The sequence below is a fragment of the Bos indicus x Bos taurus genome, chromosome 6, assembly GCF_003369695.1.
Source record: "Bos indicus x Bos taurus breed Angus x Brahman F1 hybrid chromosome 6, Bos_hybrid_MaternalHap_v2.0, whole genome shotgun sequence".
Lineage (NCBI taxonomy): Eukaryota > Metazoa > Chordata > Mammalia > Artiodactyla > Bovidae > Bos > Bos indicus x Bos taurus.
In genome coordinates this window covers 19,263,664-19,286,870 of record NC_040081.1, presented here as the reverse complement: position 1 = coordinate 19,286,870, position 23,207 = coordinate 19,263,664, and the positions used below count along the sequence as shown (strand labels likewise).

At 39.4% G+C, this 23,207-nt stretch overlaps 1 protein-coding gene across 2 annotated transcripts in view; it reads right to left on the bottom strand.

Moving 5' to 3' along the window:
* Window positions 1-10,166: 10,166 nt before the first annotated feature.
* Window positions 10,167-23,207, bottom strand: part of TBCK (TBC1 domain containing kinase) — a 209,094-nt gene continuing 196,053 nt past the window's right edge. For both annotated transcript variants that reach the window (XM_027543890.1, XM_027543891.1), the window contains exon 26: window positions 10,167-12,083. In XM_027543890.1, the coding sequence (XP_027399691.1) occupies window positions 11,973-12,083 (111 nt within the window). In that variant the 3' untranslated portion in view covers window positions 10,167-11,972. The remainder of the gene's footprint in view (window positions 12,084-23,207) is intronic.

The following is a 23,207-nucleotide window of genomic DNA, read 5'->3' as shown; positions in this document are numbered from 1 at the left end:
AAACGGTATAAAAATAGCTACTTCTATTTTTATGTGCTCTAGGTGCTAAGCACTGTGTGCCTTGCAATCATTTTTCCCTTTATTCCTCATGCCAGCCCACAAAGCAGGCACTGATCAACACTGTTTAACAGATTAGGAAACTGAGGCTGAGACAGAACTTGTTCAAGGTCACACATTCAGCAAGTGGCAAAGTGTTGAAGTCCAAAGTACTAGAGCCCCCCAACCCCCAGTCTTGAGAATTGGTCTCATTATGGAGAGCCCTGGCTCACAGGGAAGTAAGTGCCTGGCCCAGCTTTGCTGAGCACACAGAACAAGTGTATAGCCTGTGCCACAAAGTTATATCAGTGGTCTCTTTTCAAATTCCTTTGTGTGTGCCAACCCTTCTGACAGGGACCACGTCTACCTCATTAATATCACTCACTGCCTATCCTAGGATGCAGGCACATACCTGGTACTTAAGTAATCATTGTTGATTGGTGCTTTTTGCTGTAAACAATGATCCTCTCCATTTGTTCAATAGACACACATTGAAGCCCACTTCTGTGCTGATGATGTTCTAATTTCTGTGGGAAATAGAATGAAAATGCTACTCAACTTGCCCTCAAAGAAACGACTTTGGAACAAAAAGAACACCGAGAGCTAAGCAATAGATATGACAGGGTTGGGCTAGAATGTGTCATCACTGTTTGAAAAGGGACTGATACACAACCTGGGTAAGCAAGGCCAACAACTCTAGCCATATCTGTGATAATTTTATGCCTCATGACTAAGTCCAGACATAGCTTTTTTTTTTTAAAAAAAATCAGGGTCATATCCAGTGACAGTCTAAATTTGTACTCCAAACACCAGTACTCCATTATACTACTTATTCATACTAATATATTCTTGTTCTGTTGTGATCCTACTCATTTAAAATGGGCACCACTCTCTCCTTATAATGGCTTACAGGTATGTATTCAATTTACTTCTTTCCTCTGTAAGGAAAAATGGCTGTGGATCTCACACAGATGCTACTGAGCAGAATGACCTTCAGCGGATAGAGATAAACAAGAGCTGCTTTTCATCTCTCAACCATTGATTTTCTGCAAGGCAAACCACAAAGCTGCTTTGAAGTCCAGGGGAGAGCTGCAAGGGAAGGAGGAGATAAAACTGAAGGGAAGAGTGGATTTGAAATGAAGTTAATCTCTATCATCGAGGTGTAGATGACTATTGGCAAAGCTGAAACTGCCAGATTTTATCAAGAGAGAATAATTTAGATTATTCTTAGAAGAAGGTATTTTAAGGTGGTAAAACTGGGTTAGGGGAAGGGGAGTGTAGAAAACAAAGAGAAATCTGAAAAGATCTTGGATAAAACTTATCGACTTAGCAAAAATGGTTGCTTTTCACCAAACAGTAGCCAACGTGTAGTGTGCAATCTTATCACCATTCATAGAGCCTTCCCCTTGTGTATATTGTATAATAGGGCCATATTTATGGATTGTAAGAGTAATCGTTATTGTGTCAAATTTCTTATTTAAAAACAACATGGTAGACAAACAATTTGGCTTGATGGTTTTATAGAACAGTTAGGACCTTTATAAAAATTGTAAACATGTTACATTTGAGTAACACTTTTCCTTTTATAAAATGCTTTTTCATGAGCTCCAGCATAAGCCTGGGAGACAGGCTGGATCAGCGCTCTTATTCCTGTTTCATATAGGAGGAACTTGAGCCTTAGAGAGCCTCAGTGAACTGCACAGGGACATGCCGACAGCCACAGTGGAGAGGCAGAAGATTCCAGATTTTCTTACTCTTGGTCTCCCTGTGCGTGTTGTTGCTTCAGTTGTGCCCAACTCTTTGTGACCGCACGGACTGTAGCCCACCAAGCTCCTCTGTCCATGGGATTCTCCCTGCAAGAACAGTAGAGTGGGTTGCCATGCCCTCCTCCAGGGAATCTTCCTGACCCAGGGGTCAAACCCGCATCTCTTACGTCTCCTGCATTGGCAGGTGGGTTCTTTACCACTAGCGCCACCTGGGAAGCCCTGGTCTCCCTGTATGCTCCCCCTAATCTGTGGTTTCTTAAGGGAGAGGAAAACTCTCTTTTCTTTTCCTCTTTCTAAACTTGCACTTTCTCTCAGAATGGTCTTCTGACAATTCTTTATGCAATAGTATTGGGATCTTGAAATATATTAATATTTCCTATTGTTGAGGTGTCTGGAGGTTGAATTCTGATAGGAGGTTTGGAGGCCCTGCTCTGAGGACAGTGTTCTCCAGTGTTCTTGCCTGGAGAATCCCAGGGACGGGGGAGCCTGGTGGGCTGCCATCTATGGGGTCGCCCAGAGTCGGACACGACTGAAGTGACTTAGGAGCAGCAGCAGCTCTGAGGACAGCCACAGGGGATGGAGGTTGAGCTTCCAAATAGTGCTGCAGGAAGCGAGATTTACCAGAATTCTGGGGGGCTTAGGGTACTCAGTGTTGTGAAAGGAAAGATCCTTGAGAAAGTTCAACCCCTCTCTCAACCATAACCACTAAACAATTGCCAGCCAATCTGAAACCCCAGCCCAGAATTCTTCCTCATTCCAGCCTTCCAAGATCTGGGTAAACAAAAATATACATGCCATGTCAGGGGCAAGGTGTCATTGAGGAGTTAGGATATCACCTACCCTTGAGACACTGATAGCTGAGTCACACATGTGCTCTCATGGGGCAACAAAAGCATGACCGGGGCCAAGACGTGTCAGGTTTAGCATCTATGCTGGGATGACAGATTTTAGAGCTGCCAGTGGGATCCTTTGGTAATCTTTATACAACTAATTTGTATCAGATATTTAACTTAGCATTTTGTTCATATCCTAGAAATCATCTTTTTGTTCTAGCTGGTACGTGATAATGCTCTAGTAAAATTTGAATCAGTCTTTACAATAAATGCATAGCACCTTTTTAAAAGGCTCACTTAATGTCCTAGGCAGGACAAGGTAATTGAAAGGGCTAAATAATTGCAATAATTTCCTCATTAATTTATGTTTTTTATTTTATTGAATTAATTTAGCTGATAGTAATGAACTTCAATATGAATTTTTATATTACTTCACTTAATCAAAAGGGGCAGTTTTAAATTCATTTCAGGATGTTAATAATAACTAAAGAATTAATTATGTATAAGGCACTTAATAAAGTCAGCTTCTACTTGAGCTATTGTCATCTTATGGGATAGTTTCTGTGTAAGTATGTAACATCTTGCTTTATGTTAAGTTATAAAAGTCACCGCTGCAATTTTAAAATAGTTGTTATATTGTTGCATAAGCTTCATGTTAAAATTACATTTCCAGAACTTACAGTGAAATGAGTTGGTTAAGATGTTAATTATTTATTAAAATCATCTCCTTTATTTCATTCACTTACACATATGCAATTAAAAAAAAATATGTGATTTAGAAATAAGCATATTTTGGAATATGTACTTAAATGCCTAATCGGCACATTTCATGCTCAATAGATTTCATAAAGTATTAGTTAACTAGCAGCCCGATAAATAAATACTATAGGTATATTTATTTACGAACTAGTTCTTCTGAATTAGGTCTTTTCTGTTACCTGGGATGCTGTTAGACTTAATCCCTGTAGGATTCATATTAGTTAATTTAAAAAGTGGGAGGGCTAGTTTTAAAAATTATCTTGGTACCAGGAAAAAACTCACCTCAGGCGTCTTTTTAGGCACCAAATGGTTGTATAAATCAAGACTACCTGGTATCAACATTAGGGCATGCTGATATGAAAAAAAATTCTTGTTACAAACTACATGTAAATAAACCACAATTTAGGGCAACTCTCCAGTCATTGCTGTAGTAGCCCCAAAGTGGGGGTGAAAAACTTTTTAACACTGATCAGCCTCCACCAGATTAATTTGAGAAAGTACAGAACTCAAACTAACCTCCTAGCTCTGAATCAATCTTTTTTGATGTCTTTTTGTTTTTTTCTACACAGGGATAAATAGATAAATCACTGGAAGCTGATTCTTCCTGTTTCTACTAGTCTCTCATGGTGGGGCCTTCATGCCAAGCCATATCTCAGGAAGGCCTCTGCAGAGCACGTGGAGAACAGGTGTAACACTCCTGGGACAGAACCTCCTTTATAAACAGGAATCAGGCTCAGAATAAGGAGTTACTACGATCAAACTGAGCTTTGGTCACTGCCTCCAGCGCAGTGTTACACACCTCCATCCACAGTTCCTCATGTACTCTGTCTACCGGATCTAATCCCTTAAATCGAATTGCCACCTCCACTGTATAATCATACGGGACTTGATTTAGGTCACACCTAGATGGTCTAGTGGTTTCCCCTACTTCCTTCAATTTAAGCCTGAATTTTGCAATAAGGAGGTTCATGATCTATGCCACAGACAGCTCCATGCAAATAGAAGGGGAAAAAGTGGAAGCAGTGACAGATTGTATTTTCTTGGGCTCCAAAATCACTGCGGATGGTGACTGTAGCCATGAAATTAAAAGATGCTTGCTCCTTGGAAGAAAAGCTATGACAAACCTAGACAGCATATTAAAAAGGAGAGACATCACTTTGTCAACAAAGGTCCATCTAGTCAAAAGTTACGGGTTTTCCAGTAGTCATCTACAGATGTGAGAGTTGGACCATAAAGAAAGTTGAGCGCTGAAGAATCGATGCTTTTAAATTGTGGTGCTGGAGGACTCTTGAGAGTCCCTTGGACTGCTAGGAGATTAACTCAGTCAATCCTAAAGGAAATCAACCCCGAATATTCATTGGAAGGACTGATGCTCAAACTGAAGCTCTAAAACTTTGGCCACCTGATACAAAGAGCCTACTCATCAGAAAACACTCTGATGCTGGGAAAGATTGACGGTAGGAGAAGGGGGCAACAGAGGATGGGATGGTTAGATAGCATCACTAACTCAATGGACATGAATTTGTCCAAATTCCAGCAGATAGTAGAGGACAGAGGAGCCTGGCGTGCTGCAGTCAATGGGGTCACAAAGAGTCAGACATGACTTAGAGACTGAATAAAACCAAGTGTTCATACTGACCACTGCATTAGATGTTTTATCCTGTAATCTTGTATTGCTATACATAATTAATGATGGTATGTGAGCACAGAGATTGCTTTTAATCCTTATTACATATTGAAATAAAAGATTCTCTTTTATTGGTTGTACATTAGTATGCAAATTACTCTTTGTGTCATTTGGGCTCAATCCAGTGATCATATTCCTCCCATGCCTTTCAGGTCCTTAATAACCTGATGTGAAATTCATGGAAATGAATGCATGGTACATGAGATTATTAATGATCTTAAAGATAATTTTAGAAAAGATATAATATCTGACAAGTAATAAATCATCAAGATTGTTTACCTCAGGTATAAAATTAATTTTTTTTAAGATAGCAAACTATCTGACCTATGACCGAACTGACTATATGACTTAACTGATCTCTGATCTAACTAAAGTGTATTTCTTCTCTTTTATGAATAATAGACCTAGAAACTAGCTAACTAACCTCTTTCCTTGTAGTCCCTCTCTTTGGCTTTCCACGTGTTACTGGGAGGCTGATACAAGGACTTCTCCAGTTCTTCAAGCCTGGTGCCTAGCAAAGACATAGAAGGCAAAGGTTAAAGGCCAACTTTGACCTGGTATATCAAGGACTTGACTGTTTATAGAAACACTGTAGAAGTGTTTTCTGGGTAATCCTGTCTTGGAGTTGAAGAGGTAACTTAATATATAGCAGGAGTTCCTGAGAACAGTGGTTCTTCCCTCAGTTTGGGGGAATGCAGATACTTAACTGTGTTTCTTTTCTTGGAAATCTTTACTGTTTTCTGAGGGAATATGGAAGGGGCAGTGAGAGAGGCGTCTGCCAGGAGTTAATACTAAGTGATACTTCTACATCATAAAGTTAACAGTGAGCTTAGTCAACATTTTTTTGTGCTTTATTTTCATATCCTATGCATAATATAGGAATCAAGATTGCCGGGAGAAATATCAATAACCTCAGATATGCAGATGACACCACCCTTATGGCAGAAAGTGAAGAGGAACTAAAAAGCCTCTTGATGAAGGTGAAAGTGGAGAGTTAAAAAGTTGGCTTAAAGCTCAACATTCAGAAAACAAAGATCATGGCATCCGGTCCCATCACTTCATGGGAAATAGATGGGGAAACAGTGTCAGACTTTATTTTTCTGGGCTCCAAAATCACTGCAGATGGTGACTGCAGCCATGAAATTAAAAGACGCTTACTCCTTGGAAGGAAAGTTATGACCAACCTAGATAGCATATTGAAAAGCAGAGACATTACTTTGCCAACAAAGGTTCCTCTAGTCAAGGCTATGGTTTTTCCTGTGGTCATGTATGGATGTGAGAGTTGGACTGTGAAGAAGGCTGAGTGCTGAAGAATTGGTGCTTCTGAACTGTGGTGTTGGAGAAGACTCTTGAGAGTCCCTTGGACTGCAAGGAGATCCAACCAGTCCGTTCTAAAGGAGATCAGCCCTGGGATTTCTTTGGAAGGAATGATGCTAAAGCTGAAACTCCAGTACTTTGGCCACCTCATGCGAAGAGTTGACTCATTGGAAAAGACTCTGATGCTGGGAGGGATTGGGGGCAAGAGGAGAAGGGGACGACAGAGGATGAGATGGCTGGATGGCATCACTGACTCGATGGATGTGAGTCTCAGTGAACTCGGAGTTGGTGATGGACAGGGAGGCCTGGCGTGCTGCAATTCATGGGATCGCAAAGAGTTGGACATGACTGAGCTACCGATCTGATCTGATGCATAATATAACACAGGCCTGACCAAAATTTGTCCTGTAATAAGTGTGTAATGGGTCAAAATTGGTGTTTTTTACCTTCTCCATTTGTATGTTGTAGACAGAGAAATGTGTTAAGAATCAGGAAAGCAGAATTGTAATTTTGGATCTTTTACTAGCTATGTGATTTGCACAAAATCATTTCACTGTTATTGTTTGGGTAATGATGTTTGGATTGGATGATCTTTAAATTTATCTTCATGATTTATAATCTACAGGTAATATGCTGAGCATAGGATGGTCAAAATCAGTAGCTTTCTGCTAAATATTATTAACTGGCTTTCAAAAAAATAAAAATGAGTGCAAAGAAAGCCATGTTTCATGATGTCTATTTCTAAATACTCCTGCCATGGCCAATTTTAAGCTACCAAGGTCACTGAATGTGGAACTGGGAAGAAATGGGCACATTTAGCAGTTCCAAGCCAGTAGGAACAGTTCTAACAAACTATAAGCCTGAAAACAGTAAATTATCCTACCATAAAAGACTGAAGAGTATGCAAATAGAGTTGAGAAGAAATTAATAATGGTAAAAAAAAAAAAAAAAAAAAGAGTTTCCAGCATTAATGAGAAAATTAATGCATGGACTGTCTCAATTTTTAGTACTTTAATGATCACACTGTAACTGCTTTTTAAAAGATTGGTAGGCCATGTAATGTTTTTCAAAAAGTCACAGCTACCTATTACGACAATAATAGTTTCAAAAGTTGACTCTTTCAGTGTGGCAAGAAGCCGTATTTAGAATCTGATCTAAGGCTTTAAATGCATTTGCTATAGCTCTGAGATTAGTCTTAAGCCAAGGCAGGACAGTGTTTACGTCTCCATCACCCTGAGGATTAGTACATGATATCAAGGAACGCTGGCAATGCTGTAGCTGGGCACCTGGGCACTGCTTATTGGCCACCGTGAGCATTAGAACAGAGCGGTATTGAAATGCTGCAAACAATGAAAACTAAAAATGAGTCCTCTCAAAGGGAGGAGAAAAGATATCAAAGATCATCACTCCAAGAGGAGAGAGTAGGCCTGAAAGTCACTAGTACCAGCTACAAATATAACAGTCTATCTATAGAATATGGAATTTGCCAAGATCCAGGTTTAGTCTTCATGTGACAAGCACCTATCATAAGATATTAACAAGAAAGTTACTCAGAGAAGATAAAAATACATGTAACTTAAAAATAAAATGGCAAACTTTTTAAATAGCTTATTTACAATGTGTACTAGTTGTAGGCAGAGGCTTTACCATCTGAGCCACTAGGGAAGTCCAGAAGTTTGATATAATTCATGCTCTCATTTGTTATTTTCTGGCTGTGCTGGGTCTCTGTTGCCATGCCAGCTCTTCCGTGGCTGCTGTGAGCCAGGGCACTGTCTAGTTGTGGAATGCAGGCTTCTCACTGTGGTGGCTTCTCCTGTTGCAGAGAACGGGTTCTAGGGCGCGAGGGCTTCAGGAGTTGCAGCTCCTGAGCTCTAAAGCACAGGTTCAGTAGCTGTGGAGCAGACACTTCCCTGCAGCATCTAGGATCTTCCCAGATCAGGGATCAAGCCTGTGTCTCTTGCATTGGCAGGCAGATTCTTTACCACTGAGCCACGAGGGAAGGTCCATTACTCTCCTTTTTAAACAGTCAGGTAAACACATGCCCTGAAGCCTGTCCTAGTCTGGGGACTTAATCCAGCCTTTCCATTGAATGTCTCCATCTGTCTAAAACAGATGTCTTCCCTCAAAATAACAGGCCATGACCATCTTCCCTATAGTTTCCCCGATTTGGCTGAAAGCCATCTCTAATCACTTCATGGAGCAAAGAGTTCTCTGAAACTGTCACTTTGTAAAGGAGTCTTAGTACCAACTCCTTACCAGAAGACCCAAAGCCTCTATCCCTATGAACTTCAGCTCCTAGGGCCTATATTGATATCTGATATCCCAGCTCCTCTTTATAGCTGACATCAGAAATTTGTTTTATTCTTTCAGTCTTGGTTAAGTATGAGATATTTTTATTAACATTTCTAAATTTAGCATTTCTATGTTTTGGAAAGTAGATGCAACTAGCTTAGTTTATCCTGTTGTATAGAATTTTAGAGTTGGGTAAAATATTAGAGATCCTATCTTTACTCCATGAATTGAATTTTCAATTTATTTATATATCATCAGGTACCAGATGAGTTTGGCACTTGAAAAAAATTACCTGGATTTCTTATATTCATATCAAATCTCTAAGCTAGAGATTCAATTCTACATACAGCAAGTATCGCCAGTGTACTGGGCTGCTGAAGATAACAAAAGGTATAAATTATAGACTCTGACTTTAAAGGGAGCTCATATTTTAAAAATAAAGGTTCCAAATGTGAACAGATAATTGCAAAATGATGTAACAAGTCTATTACTAGAAGTATGAATGGAATGCTTTGATAGACTTGAGGCTCAATGCAGCACACAGAAGTCAGAGAAAACTGGAGACCATGCTACTGGTGCTAGATTATGAAGAATCTGTAAATGTATGTGTGCGTGTGTGTGTCTGTGGAGCTGGTGGCGGTAATAAGGACATTCCAGGCAGAGGGACATGAGTCTGAGTGAACTCCGGGAGTTGGTGACGGACAGGGAGGCCTGGCGTGCTGTGATTCATGGGGTCGCAAAGAGTCGGACACGGCTGAGCGACTGAACTGAACTGAACTGAGGCAGAGGGAAGAGACTGCTGATGCCAAAATAAACACTGCTGATAGTGACTGTGTAGGAGTCAAAAATACATTAAAAAAGGACCTCTACAAGTCACGGGTTATATAGGGTTTAATTCAACAAACGGTTGTGGGGTCAACTTTGTTGAAACCATCTGCCATCGAAAAACATACCCTGTATGTAGATATGGCAGGGATTGTATGCTTGCTTATTTTACTGTTGAGAATATTAAATATTATTCATAATTTGAATGTTTTAAAAAAACTTCCAAGTTTTTCAAAATAAGCCTAAATGTATCATTTTAAGAAAGAACAAAGGCAAAGTTGTAACGGAGGCTGGCCACTATTATGTTCTCACACAGCCACCCTCACAACTCAGGTCTTCACCCTCTCTCACTACCTACCACCCTATTCAGTTCACATCTCTGCTCCTCCATCTTTCTCTGCTTTTTCAGGAAGGCAAAGTTAAGACTCCGAAGCATTTCTCCCAAACAATCATCAGTGCTACACTGATTATGCAGTCAAGTAAGTCATCAAAGGCTGAAGGAATGGATAGGACGACTTATTTTCTTAACCAGGGTAGATGATGGTAAATGATGTTAGAGGAATCATGGTAAAATTTTCTTTTCTCATTAATTCTCACATTTTTCTTTGTATATTCTCTGGAGATCACAGAATGATACAACCATTGATTATGTCAGTGTCTTGCAAGGAGTAGTATTTTATTTGGTGAATGACTGAATATAATTTAATTGAGCAAAAAACCCAACACAGCTGCTGGGAGAACTTGACATCTACGTGCAAGAATGAAGTTGGCTACTTATCTCACTCCATACATAAAAATCAAATTAAAGATCTTGGAAGGGGGTCAATGGGGAATGCCTGCTTATAGGTAGAGGATTTCTTCTTTGGGTTTTGAAAATGTTCTGAAATTAACAGTGATTATTGCACAGGTTTGTGAATCTACTAAAAAACATGAATTATACATTCTAAAAGGGTGAATTTTAAGGTATATAAATTATATCTGAATAAAAAATATAGATGACAAAAAACCCCAAAACAAACTGCAGTCATAAAACCATAGTCTGGAGAGTTGGACTGAGGTTCTTATTGAAATATTCTACTTATGTAGTCCTAATACTGAAAAGAGAAATACAAGTTAAAGATAAAAAAGAACATGTTGTAGTTAAAACAAAATTGAAAAGTCAAAAAGACATACTGTATTTTAATAATTCTAATATGCATATTTTTTCACATTTCTGAAATGGAAATGAATCTTATAATTGATAGGGTGTCACAGTTTATTTGGCTGCATTTTCCTTTCTTCATGGTGCATAAAATTGTGATATATCTTAGATTCAATGAAATGTCTGATTTTTAGGATTATGTGGCAGAGGCTGCCAGCTGTCCTTCAATGTGTTCTCCTCTTCCTAAACAGTAATAAAAACTTTAACTGGGTAAATGACTGCCCAGTCAAAACTATATTTCATGTTTTCTTGATAGCTAATTGTGGCCACATGCCTAAGTTCTGGCTAATAGTATGTATGCAGAAGGAACATGTGCAACTTCTGGTTTGTGCCCTTAAAGAGAAGGAACATGCCCTCCCTTCTCTTTTTCCTCTCTATTTTTACCTTCTCTTCTTTTTCCTCCTCCCTCCTCTGAGATTCCCTTCCTTCCAAACTGCAGATGTGATAGTGGGAGTTGAATAGCCATCTTGATCTATGAGATAGAAACCCAGTGTTGAGGGTGGTAGATCAATGAAAAAAGACACCTGAGTTCTTAATAACCATGAATTCAATACACTAGCCCTACATTGACTCTGTAGGGTGTTACATGAGAGAAAAATAAAGTTCTATTTTGTCTAAGTCACTCTTATTTTTAGTGTCTCAGCTACAGAAGCTGAACAATATTCTATATAATATGAATAGTTTCTGACTGTCATTTTTTTAGAACTGTTATTACTTTCTCCAATGGGCTAAATAATGCTCCCTCTAAACACACACACACACATGTCTGGGCCAAAAATGAGATACCAAATGTAACATGTACTTATAAAGAATGTATGGTGAATAGCTTTTCACTTTTCTTTATCATGGGAGAATGATTTCAGCCCACATTCAGTCTATATTCCTAAAGAATACCGCTGTTAGGACTATCTGTTCAGTGTTGTGGGAAGACAGCCTTTTCAGTGCAGCAAGATTTCTTGATAATGCTAAACCTGCCTCGTCAATTGAATTCTTCTGGCTTTGTGTTGATGTGGTAAAAATACATGGTCGGATTTCACCATTAAGAAAATTCTTTCAGCAATACATGTACAGTCAAGTTTGATTCCTGGATAGCTGAACATTTGGGTCATGCATTTTAAAAAATAAATGTCTCATGACAAAACTTTATGAAGACATAACAATCTGGAAGTCTGGCTCTGTCAGAGTGGCAAGGGTGTGGACAGTGTGCTGTGGGGGGTGCGGCTACTCTGTCCTTTTAACAGCGATGCTCTTGTTCTTCATATTTGAGGAGAAGGAACGGTGAGGAGGCCTGTGGGCTTGATTTTATTAATGCCACCATCTAGAATACAGATTCTTGGATATTTCATCTTCACAAGATGAGCTGCAAACTGAAAAAAAAAAAAAAAGGACAAATTTATAAAGGATACACAAAATTGATATCTGTCTAATCCCATTTTTTTCTCAAGCTGCCCCACTCCAGTACTCTTGCTTGGAAAATCCCATGGACAGAGGAGCCTGGTGGGCTGCAGTCCATGGGGTCGCAAAGAGTTGGACACGACTGAGCAACTTCACTTTCACTTTTCACTTTCATGCATTGGAGAAGGAAATGGCAACCCACTCCAGTGTTCTTGCCTGGAGAACCCCAGGGATGGGGGAGCCTGGTGGGCTGCCGTCTATGGGGTTGTACAGAGTCGGACACGACTGAAGCGACTTAGCAGCAGCAGCAGCAGCAGACAAAACAATGGTGATATCACTGCTGTCACTGTTTTATCAACGAATCATTAATTTAGTTTTTAATATAAATTAAATCCCTCTTTCAAACGTATTCATGCTATGGTATAAATGTGTCTCTTTAGTTCTCTTTTAAACTTTTTTGAATAGGCAGTAAATATACATGGTAAACAGTTCTAACAATATAAAAGGGTAATAAGCAGTGAGACCTAAACTCCTCTTACATTTCTTCTTAGTCCCCCACCCCCAGAAATCATTAACATTCCTATTTTTCCTATATCTTTCCAGTGATTGCCAAAACATTCTCATCTATATTTTGAACAATTTTTATAGTACTTTCAACATATTAGTTATTGCAATTATGTGTACAATATCCCAGAGAGGGCCAATGTTGTTTGGTTGCTAAGTCATGTCCGACTCTTCTGTGACCCTATGGACTACAGCCCTCCAGGCTCCTCTGTCCATGGGATTTCCCAGGCAAGAATACTAGAGTGCATTGCAATTCCTTTCTCCAGGGGATCTTCTGGATGAGGGATAGAACCCATGTCTCCTTCACTGGCAGGTGGATTCTTTACTGCTGAGCTACCAGGGAAGGGAGGGCCCATAAACTGGTTCTAACATGTTTTTGGAGCAACTGCAATGAACAGTTCGAGACTATAAACTTGGAATAAATAGGAAGGACTGCTCTAAGAAGTCTTCTAGATGCCTAACAAAGCAGGGCTTTGAAAAATTATCAAGACATACACACTCCCTGGCTTGCCCATGTCTATGTATCCAGGATCGTGGATTATCTTTCTCTACTCCTTGTACTTGAGTTGTGGACTGTAATCAGTCCCCTGATAGGGATCACCTTAGGACTCAAGAGTCTTTTTTGTTGTACACTGTTGGTTGGAAACAGGCTCCAACTCCCACCAACTCCTGGGTTTTAGTTTCTCCTGAAAACAAACCCCCTCCCACCTGCCTAATTTCTACTTATTTCCCTACTCAGGCAATTCCTTGTCTAGGAGCCAAGTTTGCATTAGGAGGCCCTCTTCTCAGCCCCCAGGCTTTTTGTGCCAGACTTTATCTTTGGCTTACAGCAATGTAAATTGCCTATTTAAGAGTCTGCTTCTCTAGCAAACTGTAAACTCCTCTAGGACAGTGACAGTGTTGTTTATGTTTATTTGTTTTGGCCACACTGTATGGCATGTAGAATCTTAGTTCCCTGACTAGGGATCGAACCTGTGCCCCCTGCCATGGAAGCGCAGAGTCTTAACCATTGGACTGCCCGGGAAGTTCCCGTATATATTTTTTTTAATTTTATTTTATTTTTAAACTTTACAATATTGTATTGGTTTTGCCAAATATCAACATGAATCTGCCACAGGTATACAAGTGTTCCCCATCCCGAACCCTCTTCCCTCCTCCCTCCCCGTACCATCCCTCTGGGTCGTCCCAGTGCACCAGCCCCAAGCATCCAGTATTGTGCATCGAACCTGGACTGGCGACTACTCTAGTCCCCGTATATTTTTATCTCTAATGCCCTGGACATGGCAGGGACTCAATATACTCCTATTGATCTGAACTAAACTATGATACAGGACAAATAACTGAGGGAAAAAGAGTGAAGTAGAGAAGGTTTTCTTGGGCTCTCTGGCATTCTCTCTCTATCTGTATGTGGTGTCCTGTTCCTCCTCCTTGGGTGTTTGTGTCCTCACGTTCTTCTCAATTACTTTATTATAAGCTGATCTCAGATCCTTCAAGAAAAATGACTAATACTTGCTCACAATGCTGTTGTCTCTTGGGAGTATTTGAAGCTTATCTGAAGCTTAATATTGGTGGAATCTCAAGCCAGCAGTCTTGACTTTATGGTTCAAGAGAATCAGCTGAGTGGTTTGGTCAGGGTAACTTCAAGGCCTCACTCACAGATTCTGCTAATAAGCAATAGATCCAGGGCTCAGAAATGTGTTTTTGTTGTTGTTGTTGTTGTTTTTAAACAAATACCATTAGATGATTCTAAAGAAGGTCTGTGGACAATATTTTCAAAAATACTATCTTAAGCCCAAAGGATAAAGGTATTGGTAAGTAGGTAAAACAGATGTTGCTGGATTTGGATCTTAGCAGTTTTCAGAACAACTCACAGAAATGGACCTCAGTATTGCTGACCCCACTTATCTTTTCCATTTCTGTAGAGCCTTAAGAGATTCAAAGGCCATGTACCTTTCAAACCCTAAACTCTTCCAGAGCCACTGAGAGTCTCCTTAATAGTAGTTAAGTATTTAAGTAGTTGAAGAGAAACAGTACCCCTTGATCCAAAAGGTATCATGTGAGCTAGAGTGCAAAGAGAGCTGATCTTCATTCTGTTCTTCCTGCTTATTTATCCTTGAACCCCAGTCCTTCAGAACAGAGGCACCAGACTCATCTGCCCTGAGTCGTTGCAGGCAGCAAGCCCCTGGTACTATATGATTACTGAAACACCTTGGCTTCATTCTCCCACATACAGTGATACAATTACCATTTAGGTCGAAATTCTAAAATAAACATACCATTACTCAAAAGGTCTTGTGGATAAGCAGTCTTAGCGTTCAGTACTTTCAAAACACTGTAGAAGTCAGAAAATGAGTAAGACAGGACTTACTGTACATTTAACTAATCTCTCTGAAACTCTGCTGTAGAGCTGGAAAGCCCCCACTGTTATTTTAAGAGGAGGGACATAACAAGTAGGTTACTATTGAGCTGGAAACTGGTAAAGGCGAAGCAAGCAGAACTGAGCATTTTATAACAAGCAGACTGCTGCAATGTGGGAGGTCTAAGAAGAAAAGCAGAAATGGAGCAACAAGGAGATGGCACACGTTTAGGTGCCTTGAAAAGAGGCAAGCCTGTGCTTAAGAAAAAGAGCAAGTGTTGACTTTTCAGGTTAAGATTATGAGTTCTGCTCCCCCAGTCCTCTGCTTATTGTTCCAATGATCCATGTAACATACTGGGCCCTAACAGTGAAGCCATGGCAGCATCTTTCCACTTCTGTGATAGAAACAGCTCTTCTCTATCTATTCATTCGTTCCTTCATGTATGTATCAATCAAACATTTCACTGAACACCCACAAAGTACCAGGCACTGTTGCAGTTTTTGCAGCACTTACAGTGGAGGAGACAGTAACAATATTCAGCAGTATTGCTATTATACAAGCAGAAGTTCAAGGTACTTCTGTATTTAACAGAGGTTTGGAGGGGGAGCTGTTGTCTTCTCCCCACTCCTCTTTCATTAGTGATACCTGGAGGGAATGAGAACCCAGGTGTGATGGCCACAGGCGTTATACCAATCTTTGAGGCTATGGCTGGACAGGTTAGGGAGGACAGAAAGGGCTATGAATTAATTCACTGTGTGAAAACAGCCATGTCACTTATGGAGAAGACACATGGTGGAACAGAGGAGAACCAGGCATACAGAGTTCAGGTTTCATCTATCTTCTGCTCTCTGTCTGGCACCGGCTTCGGTGTGAAGGCCCTGGTGTAGACTGCAACTGAAACTCTGGGAGAGGCCTGACTTCAAGCAGAAATCACAAACCTAGACTTACTGAACAATATCCTTGGTAGAAGTGGCAATATATCATATTGGACCAGTGCTATGAAGCCATCAGAATCATCTAGGTGCTTTTAGTAAACAGTGATACCCAGGCCCACTCTAGATCAGTAAGAAGTAGAGTTTCTCGGGATGAAGCTCCAGTATCATTTTTGTTTTATTCACCTAGAATCCAATGTGATTTTATTGTGTAACCAGATTGATGGCAGCTTTATTAGATAACGAGATTCATTTGCTGTTCATGTTTGTTTGGGACCTCAAACTGTAATTCTTGTACGTATAGTCCAGTGTGGAGAGCAAGTCACTTTGTACTAAAAGAGGCTGCCATGTTGTGGGGCTGGAATTTGCAAGACCAAGTCTTGTGTGGAGACAATGGGGCTCCTCAAACTTGCACAATCAGTGTAGATCTTGGAAAAGACCCTGAGGCTGGGAAAGACTGAGGGCAGAACAGGGTGACAGAGGATGAGACAGTTGGATGGCATCACTGACTCAAGGGACATGAGTCTGAGCAAACTCCAGGAGATAGTGAAGGACAGGGAAGCCTGGCATGCTGCAGTCCATGAAGTCACAAAGAGTCGGACATAACTTAGTGACTGAACAACAATAAGAAGAAGACAACATCATACGTGGAGATGGCAGAATGTAGTATTTTCTGGGATAGAATTTTGGGAATTACGAGGGCAGTGGCAGCTGCATTTCTTGTGGGATGTACTCCCGTGTGGAGAGGCAAAGCTCTTGCATTTTTATCATTCTTCTGGTTAGTGGGATCTGGCAGCGGTATTCATTTCTAGGGTAGGCACACTTCAAATCAGCCCAGTCTGAAAATGGCAGGCTCTTGTGTGTGCCACTCATCTTGTTTTCTCTCTCTATCTTGCATCTTAGCTTGCAATAAGAGGCTGGCGTGTTTGTCCAAGGAAATCAAGTTCTACTGTAGGAGGACAGTGAGTGGAGAAGAGGGATTTTTGATCTGCCACAGAGTAGTGCAGGTTAACCAAGGCCAAGAAATCACAGCTGAGAACAGGTAAAAGGTGTGACAGGACTAGAGCAGGACTATGTTGTTTCTCACTGAGTATCCTAGGAAACTCTGTAGTAGAACGTATAGTAGCAGCAGGAATTTAAGAAAACCAGGCTTCTACGAGATTCTGCAAGGAGCGCATTGCAGATAATTAAGTTCCTTGATGTGAAAGTCTGGCCTTGTGAGCTTTAAGTTCATAGCGGGGACTTGATAATGGTCATGAATTGACCAACTTCCTGGTGAAAGTCAAACTGAGAAATCTAATATGAACAAAATATAGGTGATTTCTCCATCTAGAGAATAGGGTTGCCTTGGGTCAAATATAACTCAAGGTCTTGTCCTGACCCTTGAGATTTCTGGGGTCACTAATTAATGTCCTGATCATTTTAATTGTACAACTCAGTGATCCCAATTAGAAACATAAGAGTTGTGACAAGCATTAGTAGGAAAGGTAGAAATACTGTATGATTTCACTTACATGTGGAATTAAAAAGAGGCAAGCTCACAGAAGCAGAGGTAGAACGGTGGTTGCCAGGAGTGAGGGGATCAGCGGGAGGAGATGGGCAGATGTTGGTCAAAGGGTACAAAGTTTAAGCTGTGCAAGATGAATAAATTCTGGAGATCTAATGTACATCATAGTGACTACAGTTACTATATACAGCAAGTATAACAGTACTGCATGGTATACTTGAAATTTGCTAAGAAAAAAATGGTAACTATGTGAAGTGATAGATATGTTAATTAGCTTGATTTTGGTGATCACTTAATAATGTATATATATCAAAACATCAAGTTGTACACATTTAATATATACAATTCTTCTGTGTCAATTATACCTTATTAATACTGAAACAAAAAAGAGGGCTATATAAGGTGTGAAACCAGTTTTCACAGTATTAACATCTAATAACAATTAGGCAGTGGCTACTTTACTTTCTTATTTCACTCACAGAAACAAAAATCAGCCGGAGGGCAAAACCAAGAAGGTGAACACAAGGTCAGTAATCATCTTACACCCTTATCAAAGGTACCTGTGACAAATAAGGAGCAGGACAGGTACTTCCAGGGTCTTAGTCTAGCATGTTATATACTGAAATATGGTTAATTATGCTTTAAGAAAAAAAATGAGAATTTACAAAAACAGATATTATATGGTCTAAGCTTTCTGGTCCATTTTTTTTAGAGATAACTATCCTAATGGTGTTTGGGATATTCAGGATCCATGCTATGGTATACATTAGTCTTCTATTCTTGGAACTAATCCTTGGGGATTAAGAAATGTGATAGTATAAAAATTTCATATTAAAAAACATTTTTAATTGCTTCATTTTATGTAAGAAGACATATAGATAATTGTAGTGCACTAACTCAAGTGTTTTCTCATTTAACTTTTCTGTTGCCAATGTTTTCTGTCTCCATTTCATCTCTTCCTATTCTCTTTCTCTTTACCTTTTCATTAAGAAAAATATCTAAAAATATGAAAATAGACATACACGAGTATAATCAGCCTGTAGGTATCCAACACCCAGCTTGAACAATCATAACTCATAGACAATTTATTTCATTTATTCCTCCTACTCAAGCCTCTCAACTACAATTATCATCTTGATATAAATCCCATATATCATTTAGCACATAAATATGTATCTCTGAAATAAAATGACTTAAAAAATATAACCATAGGATGACTAAAACATTCAATATATTAACAATAATACCTAATATAATTAAATATTCAGTAAGTGTTCAAATTTCTAATTATTTCATATATGTTACCTACTCATCCATCTCTCCCAATATACCGTATGCTCCATAAAAGTAAGGACTTTGTCCCAGAACAGTGTCTAGTTCATAGCATTTTCTCTAATATCTGCCGAATAACAGATCCATTTATTCAACAAATATTTTCTGAATACCTACTGTGTGTCAGGTATTATGCTAGGTACTGGTTAAGCTGCCTTATTGCCAATGGAGGAGGTAGAAAGGACTTTTGGGCAAACAGGAAGGAAATTGGTTCTGGTAAGAGTTAAATGCTATTTTCTTTTATCCTTTATTAATAGGGTATTCTTTCAAATTTTGCGTAAGTTGAAAGAGGAAAGGTGGTTTTTAAAAATGTCTTTAAAAGTTATCACTATAAAAAACATTTATACAAAAAAGTAATTATGATGACGTTTATATATAAATAATAAACTTTGTGATAATTTTTATGTAGAATCCAGAGAGTAGTCAGATGAGAGACAATGTCCTCTGTCATTTCCACAGTTAAGGAACCAAAGCAGATGAATGAATATGAAGACAGTACAGTGAAAATTTCATTTCTACTCTTGGCCTCCATTCTTAGTCCCTTTTCTCTCAATGGGTTTGGTAATTTTTAATGGTATATGGGCCACTCAAGGGGTATATGAAAAAAAAAGATATGTTAATATTTTCATGTACAATGATAAATTCTTCTTTGTCTCTTCTGTTTTACTGTCATATGTGATTCTAACAAAATCCCAGAGGAATAAAGGAAAGGAAAATAATTTTAATGTTTTAAAGTACACAGTTTGAATAGAAATGACAAGAAAAATAAATACTTCCCAAAGTCACAAGATATGTCAGCACAACAGAAGTCAAGGCAACTTCTGCTCCATTGTTGGCTTTGTTTACAGCTCAATATCAGATTTTTTTTTGTCTCACACATCCAAATGATATTTTCCCTCTCTTCCTTTTCCTTTTTCCTTTGATTTTTGTTTCCCTTGTTGATCATATGGATCACAGCCTTGTTTAACTCAAAGAAACTATGAGCCATGCTGTGTAGGGCCACCCAAGATGGACGACTCATGGTGGAGAGTTCTGACAAAATGTGGTCCATTGGAGAAGAGAATGGCAAACCACTTCAGCATTCTTACCTTGAGAACACCATGAATGGTATGAAAAGGGAAAAAGATATACTACTGAAAGATGAACTCCCCAGGTAGGTAGGTGCCCAAAATGCTACTGGAGAAGAGTGGAGAAACAGCTCCAGAAGGAATGAAGAGGCTGAGCCAAAGCAGAAACAACGCCCAGTTGTGGATGTGTCTTCTGGTGAAAGTAAAGTCCAATGTTTGTAAAGAACAATACTGTATAGGAACCTAGAATGTTGGGTCCACGAATCGAGGTAAATTAGAAGTGGTCAAACAGGAGATAGCAAGAGTGAACATTGACATTTTAGGCATCAGTGAACTAAAGTGGACTAGAATTGGCAAATTTAATTCAGATAAACATTGTATCTACTACTGTAGGCAAGAATCCCTTAGAAGAAATGGAGTAGCCCTCATAGTCAACAGAAGAGTCAGAAATGCAGTACTTGGGTACAATCTAAAAATGACAGAATGATCTCTGTTCATTTCAAAGGCAAACCACTCAATATCACAGTAATCCAAGTCTATGTCCCAACCACCAATGCTGAAGAAGCTGAAGTCAAAGAGCTCTATGAAGAAATACAAGATCTTCTAGAACTAATATGAAAAAAATATGTCGTTTTCATCATAGGGGACTGGAATATAAAAGTATGAAGTCAAGAGATACATGGAGTAACAGGCAAGTTTGGTCTTGGAGTGCAAAATGAAGCAGGGCAAAGGTTAACAGTTTTGCCAAGAGAATGCACTGGTCATAGCAAACACCCTCTTCCAACAACACAAGAGATGACTCTACACCAGGACATCACCAGACGGTCAATTCTGAGATCAGAATGATTATATTCCTTGCAGCCGAAGATGGAGAAGCTATAAACAGTCAGCAAAAACAAGACCAGGAGCTGATTGTGGCTCAGATCATGAACTCCTTACTGCCAAATTCAGACTTAAATTGAAGAAAGTAGGGAAAACCACTAGACCATTCAGGTATGCTCTAAATCAAATCCCTTACAATTTACAGTGGAAGTGAGAAACAGATTCAAGGGATTAGATCTGATAGACAGAGTGTCTGAAGAACTATGGACATAAGTTTGTAACATTGTACAGGAGGTGGTGATCAAAACCACCCCCAAGAAAAAGAAATGCAAAAAAGCAAAATGGTTGTCTGGGGAGGCCTTACAAATAGCTGAGAAAAGAGAAGCAAAAGCCAAGGGAACAGGAAAAATTTAACCATCTGAATGAAGAGTTCTAAAGAATAGCAAGGAGAGATAAGAAAGCCTTCCTTAGGGATCAGTGCAAAGAAATAGAGGAAAACAATAGAATGGGAAAGACTAGAGATCTCTTCAAGAAAATTAGAGATACCAAGGGAAGACTTCATGTAAAGATGGCACAATAAAGGACAGAAATGGTATGGACGTAACAGAAGCAGAAGAGGTTAAGAAGAGGTGACAAGAATACACAAAATATCTATACAAAAAAGATTTTAATGACCCAGATAACCATAATGGTATGATCACTCATCTAGAGCCAGACATCCTGGAATGTGAAGTCAAGTGGGCCTTAGGAAGCATCACTGAACAAAGCTAGTGGAAGTGATGGAATTCCAGTTGAGCTATTTCAAATCCTAAAAGATGATGCTGTAAAAGTGCTGAATTCAATATGCCAGCAAATTTGGAAAATGCAGCAGTGGCCACAGGACTGGAAAAGGTCAACTTTCATTCCAATCCCAAAGAAAGGCAATGACAAAGAATGTTCATACTACCACACAACTGCACTCATCTCCCATGCTAGGAAAGTAACGCTCAAAATTCTCCAAGCCAGGCTTCAACAGTACGTGAACTTTGAACTTCCAGATGTTCAAGCTGGATTTAGAAAACGCAGAGGAACCAGAGATCAAATTGCCAATATTCATTGTATAATAGAAAAAGCAAGAGAGTTCCAGAAAATATCTGCTTCTGCTTTATTGACTATGCCAAAGCCTTTGACTGTGTGGATCACAACAAACTGGAAAATTCTTAAAGAGATGGGAAGGAATACCAGACCAGCTTACCTGCCTCCTGAGAAATGTGTATGGAGGTCAAGAAGCAACAGTTAGAACTGGACATGGAACAACAGACTGGTTCCAAATAGGAAAAGGAGTATGTCAAGGCTGTATATTGTCACCCTGCTTATTTAACTTATATGCAGAGTACATCATACGAAATGCCAGGCTGGATGAAGCAGAAGCTGGAATCAAGATTGCCAGGAGAAGCATCAATAACCTCAGATATGCAGATGACACCACCCTTATAGCATAAAGCAAAAAAGAACTAAAGAGCCTCTCAATGAAAGTGAAAGAGGTAAGTGAAAAAGCTGGCTTAAAAGTCAACATTCAAAAAATGAAGATCATGACAACCAGTCCCATGACTTCATGGCAAATAGATGGGGAAACAATGGAAACAGAGACTTTATTTTGGGGGGCTCCAAAATCACTGCAGATGGTGACTGCAGTCATGAAATTAAAAGACGTTTGCTCCTTGGAAGAAAAGCTATGGCTAACCTAGATAGCATGTTTAAAAGCAGAGACATTACTCTGCTGACAAAGGTCTCTCTAGTTAAAGCAGTGTTTTTTCCAGTAGTCATGTATGGATGTGAGAGTAGGACCATAAAGAAAGCTGAGTGCCGAAGGATTGATGCTTTTGAACTGTGGTGTTGGAGAAGACTCTTGAGTATCCCTTGGACTGCAAGGAAAGCAAAACAGTCAATCCTAAAAGAAATTAATCCTGAATATATACATTGGAAGGACTGATGCTGAAACTGAAGCTCCAATACTTTGGCTATCTGATGTGAAGATATGACTCATTTGAAAAGACCATGATGCTGGGAGAGATTGAAGGCAGGAGGAGAAGGGGATGACAGAGGATGAGATGGTTGGATGGCATCACTGACTCAATGGATATAAGTGTGAGTAAGCTCCAGGAGTTGGTGAAGGACAGGGAAGCCTGGTGTGCTGTAGTTCATGGAGTCTCAAAGAGTCGGACTTGACTGATCGACTGAAAAACAATGAATCCAATCACTTGCACTAAAGCAAATTTTTCTTATATATAAGATATTAATATTTTGTAATAGAGACAATGGATTTTTACAATTTCTTGACACAAATACAAGTTATATCTTTTAATGGTTTTTGACAATCTCCTTTCAGGCTATCAGCTGGACTTTGTCTCCTCTCCTAAAATAATACATTTATAAGTGGCACAGTGGTAATGAATCTGCCTGCAATGCAGGGGAATGTGGGTTTGATTTTAGGGTTAGGAAGATCCCCTGGAGAAGGAAATGGCAACTTTTGCCT